The 8,298-nt window shown below is 31.0% G+C and overlaps 1 protein-coding gene across 1 annotated transcript; it reads left to right on the top strand.

Moving 5' to 3' along the window:
* Positions 1-7,945, top strand: LOC149890204 (uncharacterized). Its single transcript, XM_090086258.1, has 4 exons — positions 1-135; positions 1,427-1,598; positions 1,736-1,955; positions 6,915-7,945. Exons 1-4 carry the CDS (start codon positions 21-23, stop codon positions 7,128-7,130), a joined length of 723 nt encoding a protein of 240 aa, XP_089942384.1. The 5' UTR covers positions 1-20; the 3' UTR covers positions 7,131-7,945.
* The last annotated feature ends 353 nt before the right edge of the window (positions 7,946-8,298 follow it).

Below are 8,298 nucleotides of genomic sequence, written 5' to 3'. Positions count from 1 at the left end.
TTTTTTGTGAGAAGTAGAAGATGTTGGTAGTTTCCACTTTGAAAGAAATAAAAGATGGGATCATTTATAAAAACATTGAATGCGAAGCGGAAATGATCGATGTGATTAACTTGTTTTTTGATGATTTTGCGAAAGGTGCTTTTTATTTTAATACTTTACATACTCTATAATAATATAAATACGACCTTTTCTAAATGTGTTTTTAATATCTAGGTTTTATAAATTGGAAATTCGTAGCATAACATATAAACCTTTTGCCATATAACAACCATAGTATTTAGTTTTACGCTTTAGACAAAAAACCTACCCAAAAAATTCAAAGCAATATTGTTTGTCATAACAGACAGTAGCCCAAATTGTAAATTTCAGTACCAGCTCTTAAGATTAAAAAACGTTTCGAAATGTGGTTTGTTTTCAAAAAACCGTCTCAAAAATTTCTTTATTAAAGCTAATAACACTGTTAGAGTACCTTTTAGTCTTTAAGGTTTTATTGCATAAAGCTTAAATAAAGATTATTTTTAAGATTTAAGATTAAAAAACGTTTCGAAATGTGGTTTATTTTCAAAAAACCGTCTCAAAAATTTCTTTATTAAAGCTAATAACACAGTTAGAGTACCTTTTAGGCACTTAGGGTTTTATTGCATAAAGCTTAAATAAAGATTATTTTTAAAAAGTTTGATAAACTACCGGAGAAAAAAGAGATATATTTACCTGACCTATATACTCACGTGTAAGTCAACCCCCTGGGTAAGTTGATATAACCCCCTGATAAGTAAATATAACATTTCTGAGTGACTTTTTTTGTCATTAGCTTTAAGGCTTCGTCAGAGTGGAGTTAAAAAAAAAAAGTAAAACGGAAAAAAAATTTTAAAATATCTTTTAAATCAAAGCGGCAATTTTCAATGATGCAATATTTTTTTAAAATTTTCTTCAAAATTCAATTTAAGTTTTCCATATGTAAACTCTTTGATCAGCATTTGAATTAAAATGAAGAATTTTGCTTTTTTAAAGCAGCATTTTTAAAGATTATTTAATAATTTGTTGACAAATACTTAGTGCACTGTTTACACAGCATGTAATTCTGTGCAAAATAAAATTTAACTGATTGTCAATTTAGAGCAAAAATCATTTTTTTGTTAATTTTATTGGAAATGTTTAAATTTAAAAAATACTTTTTCAAAAATAATTTAAAAAATAATTTTATGGATTGTTTAGTTCTGCATGAAAAATACAATAGAATCAAAATTTCTTTCTTTTTTTTTTTTTTTAATTTCATATTTTTCATGTTTTTTCAAACTTTCTGAAAAATAACAATTTTTATCGTTTTTTTTTCTCTGAGGTACAAGAAAGTAAAAAATTCACTTCAAAGTCGTTATAATACAAAACTTGAAAATCACTGGAAAATAATTTGAAAATTTTATCGTAGATGAACCAATGGACAAATCATTATTAGATCAATTTGAAGGGAGTGTAAGAATTCCTGCTTGGGAAAGTGAGGTCACGGATTACATTAAAAAAGGATTCAGTATCATTGCAGTCGAAAAAGAAACAAACAGTGTGGTTGGATTCAATATATGTTCTGTCATTGACTTACAGAAGTAAATATCAAAGACTAATTATCATAAATATAAAATAAAATTTAGAATGTTGCTATAATTAACGATATGAATTATAAAATTTATAATTATAAAATTTATAATTATAAAAGTTATAACAAGCCCATATTTTTTTTTAGCGCCACTGAAGACTCTAGTCACAAAAAAGCATTAGATGAAAAACATCTTGACATATATGAAATTACTGATTCTATTTGCTTGGAGATGATTGATATAAATGATCTACTACGCGAAAAGTTGCCATCTGTTCAAAAGGTAACTTACTGTTACGCTGTTGGTGTATCGGAAAAGTTCAGGGGGAGGTCGATTGGATTTAATTTAATGGAACTCTCTCTGAAGGTAATTTTTATTCTGTTGATTGTTACGTAAAGTTAACGTATATTTCTGGACATTTAACGTAATTCAAAGTTAACGTAAAAATCCTTGTCTTTAAGAAATCTGAAAACTAATTGTTGTAAGAAAATAAGCATTGGCGTTACGGCACTGGCGGTAAAAAAGAGTAAATTGCGTAAAAATGTGTAATTACCGAGGTAATTTTGCGTAAAAAAGCGTTATACGCAGATATACCACTTTTATCACTAATTACCGCTTTTTTTACTGATTACCAAAAAACTAAACAAGAATTTATTAAATTGCTTTTTGTATTTCTATTACCAAATTTTACATTTACAGTTTCAAACAAACAAGTTATAGATAAAAAAGTTAATCATCAGATGTTTCATCATCTGTCTCTAATGAAATATTTGCAAGCTCAGACACTCTGTACTTTTTTTTCTGATTCCCTTTCTTATTCGACTTCATAACGTTACTAAATTTTGCTTTTCTGCTATTACTGCTACTTTGTCCTTAATGGAATGTCATTGGAATAAGCAAAGAGAGACTTTGAGTTCGGTCTTCATCTTGAGTCCCTTTATACCCTTCTTGTTGAGCTAGGTTCCTTTGGCTCTCTTGAGTGTCTAGCTGTAGCTGTTGTTGCTCTTTAGGTTCAGTAGCAGACTGAGTTTATGATATTTGAGTTGGAGAAGCCTTTTCAGGTGTACCTCTCTTTTTCAGTTTTGACTTTGTGAGTTTGACTTTGTGATTTTCACTATTTGTAAATCTTCTCAGGTGATGGTGTAGCTTGTGGTAACTCATATGGTTCTTCTTCACAAGTTTTTTTCCCAATCTTTGAATTTAGAATGAACGCTTGTGCAATTTTGACTTAACAAAAACATCCCTTTCAGGTAAGGGGATTGCCTGATACTTTTCAAGTTTAAGCATTAACGGTGGCTTGAAGTTTTATTGGCTTGACTGTGAAGTCCTAGGGCACTACACTAAAACCTGCCTCCTGTCTTTCTCAAGGTCCACTGCATCCATAGCTTCATCAAGGTTTAATGTTTCTAGCGAAGTATGATTACCAACCAATTTCTTGATGGCAGTTTTCCTCCCTTCCTCTCTATTTGCTTTTTTTTTTTTTTTAAGCGTATATCCTCTATAATAAGGGTGCAGAAGTGAACCCACATTATAGTATTTAGCTCCAATGCCATTATTGGGTAGATTTTTCTCAAATTCTTCCATGAAGTTGTGTAGGCACTCTGCAACTTGAGAGTCACTACTTAACATAATTTAGGTTTCTTTTGCAAAACTTGCTCAAAGGAGCCTGTCCTTTGAGCAAGTCATTTACATTTCTTGATTATAGCATTGAACTTTTCTGACTTTTCTACAATCTTTGTTAAGCAAGCGTTGAGCAGATGATCAGAGTAGGTTAGATGATCACTGATCTCTTTTCTTTCTGTGATTGATTTCTTCATGTTGGTTGCAGCATCATTAACAGCTACTTCGTGAAGGTTTTCTCTCTGAAGAGCAGAAATTGAGAAAATTGATCATGCGCTCTATTCCTTGACCAAGCAAAACACCTATACGTCTCCTAATGAAATTTCGGCAATCCGAAGATAACTTTTGAGCTCAAAGTTTTTTGTAACATAATGCAATGTAAGGGAGACCAAGGGACCACCATTTCTTGCAATCCATCCATCTGTTGTGAAAGCTACCATTTAAAAATGCGGGATTTCTCTCTCAATTTGCTTTTTTACATCATGTCTTAGATTGCAATAAATAATTGAAAGCTTGTATTTGGATAAGATGGTTGAATTTTTCAAGTTGGCTTGTGAACAAAAATAGTTCATCAGAATTTTGAAGCTAGCAGTTTCAATAACGTGAAACGAGAGGTTTGATGGTGTCAAATTTTAACCGTTGTTCACTTTGTAAAGGCCACTTTATGGTTTCAGTGAAGTCATCAATTTTTGTTTGTCAACTTGATGATGCACCTTGGGGGAGGCTATCGAGTCTTTTGTTTTTATTAACAGGCCCAAAATATTCTCTTATGGTACTGGAGACTTATCAGCGTCTGCTTGTGCATAACTCTTTTCTTGAAGTTTCTTCTCTTTATTTTACTTATCAGCTTTTTGGATCTGGTGAAAAAATAGCGGTGGGTAGGATCTGTAAGAAAATACTGAAATTATAAATGTAAAGAAGGATAAAAATTTATTGTTGAAGTTATAAATGTAAAAAAGGATGCAAATTCATTGTAGACAGTTCATAAAAAGTAAGTAGATGAACCACAAGACACATTGATGTGTTTTAAGTATTTCAAAATACACTTAACGGCAAAATTAACGCACCACTTATAAAATCCGACAAAAATGTTATGTATTTCCGGATTTATCAATAACAAAGATGATAATAATGTTTATTGTTACACCTTTTTTAGGTTATATTCCGTCTCTCTTATTTAATTTCGAAATTATAGCAGCTTTTCATAAGTAGCATGTTTTGCTGTAATTAATACTCACTTCTCAAAGAAAATTATACATTGGTTTTAAATTGTTTTAACTGTAGAAAAAAAAAACTTCCATTTGAGCAACACATCTGTTTGCAATGCAGCGTTTTAGACAAAATTTAAGTCGTGATGAATGTGTTGTTATTGTTACTTTGTCCAATGAAGGATTAACAAATCGCAAACTTGGTAGAAGATTTGGAGTGTCTCATACAACAGTTGGTAGGGTTCTACAAAGGTTTTTAGAGACCAATAATCACTCTAGACGACTAGGCCAAGGCATTCACGAGCTACCAACCCCGTGGAGGACCGATTTTTATGCTTCGAATACTGAGAGAACGGTTCACTAATGCACTAAATCTCCAAATATCAACTTGCTGATGTTCATGGAACTGCTGTTAGTCAAGATACCATAAGAAGAAGACTTCGTGCTTTAAATTTATGACATCGGGTAGCAGCTACTGGTCCCATATTGTCTGTAGACTACAAAGAAAAAGACTGGCTTTTGCAAGGAGGCATATGAATTGGGAAATACATGATTGGGGATAGGTCTTATTTACAGATGAGTCGAGGTTTTGTCTTGTAAGTTCTGATCGCCGACCAAAAGTGTACAGAAAACCAAATGAAAGATGTTTCGCTTGTAACATTCGAGAAACCACTTTATATGGAGGCGGGTCATTGATGGTATTGGGCGGAATATCTTTGACAGCTCGCACAGAGCTTTTTATTTTTGATGGTGGACGTCTGATTTCTGAACGATACATTGCAGAAATTTTAGAACCTTTTGTGGTACCTTTTGTACCATACATTGGAGATGAATTCCTTCTTATGCATTATAATGCTAGACCACATATGGCACATACTGTTACTGAATACTTAATGTTAATATTTAAGTTTTGGAGTGGCCAGCTTGCAGTCCAGATATGAACCCAATAAAGCATCTTTGGGACACAATGGGAAGCCTTGTTAGAAGCTAACATCTACCACCAACAGCCTATACAAGCTACGACAAAGCCAGGCTGTAATAACATGAAGAGGTGGTAGCACTAGTTATTGATAAGTCAAAAATGTTTCAATTTAAGCTGTATTAGTGTGCGTAACAATGATAATCATTTTACTTTATTTTGTTAAATGAACCATATTTTTGGTTTTAGTTTTTTTTTTTCACCATCTTCTTAGCAAATTTTATTATTATCATCGAAATAGCTGTCTTCATGTGTTCTATTCTTAATATGTTTGTTAAAATATATGATAATATTGACAACAATTAAAATAAATCGAAATTTATATGCGGTGCGTTAATTTTGCGGTTAAGTGTATATTTTTTTCATCAAAAAATGTTGCATTTTACTCAGAAATTCCGGTTTTCGCGCTTTTTTTTTTTACCGCATATTCTCAAAATGACTGGGATTTAAAAATGTACTCAATGACAGCAAAAGAGTAAAACACTTACTTTAAGTGAGCTTTAATTCCACTGGTGCTACCTTGAGACAGCTTAATCATTTTTTTACACTTATTGTACTCAGCAAATCCTGATTTCCTTCCAGTGCCAGAGATGTTGTCCTCTTCTCTGTTTAGTAAAATAATTTCAAGTTTAGTATAATAATTTCAAAGAGACATAGTTTCTTAAAGATGGTTTCGTTTGGGTAGTGGTTTAGGCATACTAAGAACTTTGAGACTGTTAGTCTTTCTTATTTTTAGTCAAGCTAATGTAGGAGACTTATTCAATTTTTTTAATGCTATAAATTATTTTACTTATATATTATTCTTTGTAATTTTCCAGCTCTCAATAATTCAGTCAATTGTTTTTAACTTGTTATTTAAAACGACTTTAAAAGTTGTTAAGAGAATTTTTTGATAACATACATTATGTATGTTATCAAAAAATGTATGATACATATAAATTTATATCATTAAATGTTAGCTATCCCTAATGTTAATTTTATATATATCTATATATATACATATATATATATGCTTTTGTCTTAAATACTACCTATTAATCTTGCTAATGAAGAAGCTGGAGAAGGAAAGCACAAAGTTTTGCAACATGTAAGAATATTCCACTCACGAAAATCTTCATGGGTAAATGGCATGTCTGATCTCTTTCATAGACTTATGGATATCATTGAGCCAGTCATCCTTGAAGTTTCATACAAAAAGAAACGTAAACCCCTGTCCACAGCAACACTTTTGATTTTGAAGCAGCCAATGATTTTTCTATTCGAGATTGAAACAGAATGTGATGAGTCTGACATTGAAGATGTACACATTTGAAAAAAGCAAAAATAAATTTTCAAAACTTTTTATGATATTTTTGCAAATAAATACTATTTTTATTGTTATTTATAAAATTATAGTGCTTTAGTACTGTCTTAGGGTTTTTTGTAAATTGACCACTGTGTGCCGGTGCGTTAACGCCGGTGTTTACTAGAAAACCAAGTGCTAAATTATTTGAAAGCCGATCTTTGTCTTTCTTTTAGATTGCTCGAAATGCTGGTTCCCAATTTTCAATCGTTTTTCCATCAAACATTTTTACTGTGAAGATCGTAAGTAAATTGGGTTTTCAGAAAATAAAGACTAGAACGTGGAATAGTTTTGAAATTGACGGCAAAAGGATATTCGAGGGAAAGGATTTAGGAGCAGAGAGCTGCAGCTCATATTTCTTAGATTTAACATCAAGTCAAAAAATTATTTAGTTATTTAAAAGAAGAGAAAAATAAATCAAACAAACGAATTTCGAGCTGAGTTAGAGCTTAACCTTCTTATTCTTATCAACATTCAGAGAAATATCCTATTCACTCATTTTTCGCTAAATAACTTAAAGCTACTAAAAGCAAAAAGTTTTAACAGGCTGAAGAACACTTTAAAAAGGACACAAAATGACATCTGAACACAATTCAGATGTGAACTATCTTTCTGGTAGAAGGAAACTTGTATTTTTAAGAACAATTGCAACAACCTAACTAAAAAATATACGATTATTATTCTATTAGTCCTTGTTGGGTGAATCTATGAAATTTTTATACGCAAAGTTGCTTTTTTAAACAGTTCAGAGGAAATTAAAAACTTTTGTATGAAACATTCTAGGTAGATATTTTAATTCACTGCTAACCTAATCGAAAAAAAAATGTACGCGAGATACCCTTTGGCAAAATGCATAAGTACAAAAAGACATTTTTTCGAGTTTCGATTGAAAATTAAAGTTAACAACAATTGGTGTATTGTTTCTGTCAAAAAATGTGAAATAATCGTTTCCAGACTGAAAAGAATGAGAGCGTAATTTAGGATTCGTTATCAACAACGACCGGAACAGGGAATGAACCTTTTTTTTAATCTTCAATTTACTATTTGGTCGCTACTTTAAACGGTTTACCGCTTCTAGGTTTCCTCTGACGATCATCATTTCAGTCTTAGAATCTTTATCCAACGAAATACAGACCTTTCATTGTATCTGATTGCTACAAAATGACCACAAATTTGCTTTTAAGATAAATGAAAATTACTTTGATAAAAATTGTGCAACTCATCTTTAATGTTGTCGAAATTTGCCATTGTTAAGTGAAAGAACCAACATAGATTTAACAATATATATTTTTTTGTATTAAAATTTTGTAAAATAATATATATATATCTATTTATGCATGTTGTACGTGTATGTTGCATGCGTATGTTGTACGTGTATGTTATATGCATATGTTGTACGTGTTGTATGCTCAAGTGACAATGGAGTTCATACAAGGTAAATATTTTTGAATATTATTTTTGTCTTCATGATAAAATACATAGAGCAATTAGCAAGTTAACTTCCTAGCTTAAAATACATATTTATGTCATGTATCTTATGTATTTACATAAAATATATGT

The sequence above is a fragment of the Hydra viridissima genome, unplaced genomic scaffold, assembly GCF_058129835.1.
Source record: "Hydra viridissima isolate aposymbiotic clone 2 unplaced genomic scaffold, HvirCarnegie_v1 scaffold_4, whole genome shotgun sequence".
Lineage (NCBI taxonomy): Eukaryota > Metazoa > Cnidaria > Hydrozoa > Anthoathecata > Hydridae > Hydra > Hydra viridissima.
Note: the sequence above shows the minus strand (reverse complement) of the source record. Positions and strands in the feature narration are given on the sequence as shown.

What these genes read in the sequence shown, in the direction of transcription:
- LOC149890204 (XM_090086258.1), top strand. Translation starts at nt 21, where the DNA reads ATGTTGGTAGTTTCCACTTTGAAAGAAATAAAAGATGGGATCATTTAT. An exon ending in TTTTGATGATTTTGCGAAAG is followed by an intron (nt 136 to 1,426) that starts GTGCTTTTTATT and finishes ATTTTATCGTAG; the next exon opens with ATGAACCAATGGACAAATCA. An exon ending in TCTGTCATTGACTTACAGAA is followed by an intron (nt 1,599 to 1,735) that starts GTAAATATCAAA and finishes ATTTTTTTTTAG; the next exon opens with CGCCACTGAAGACTCTAGTC.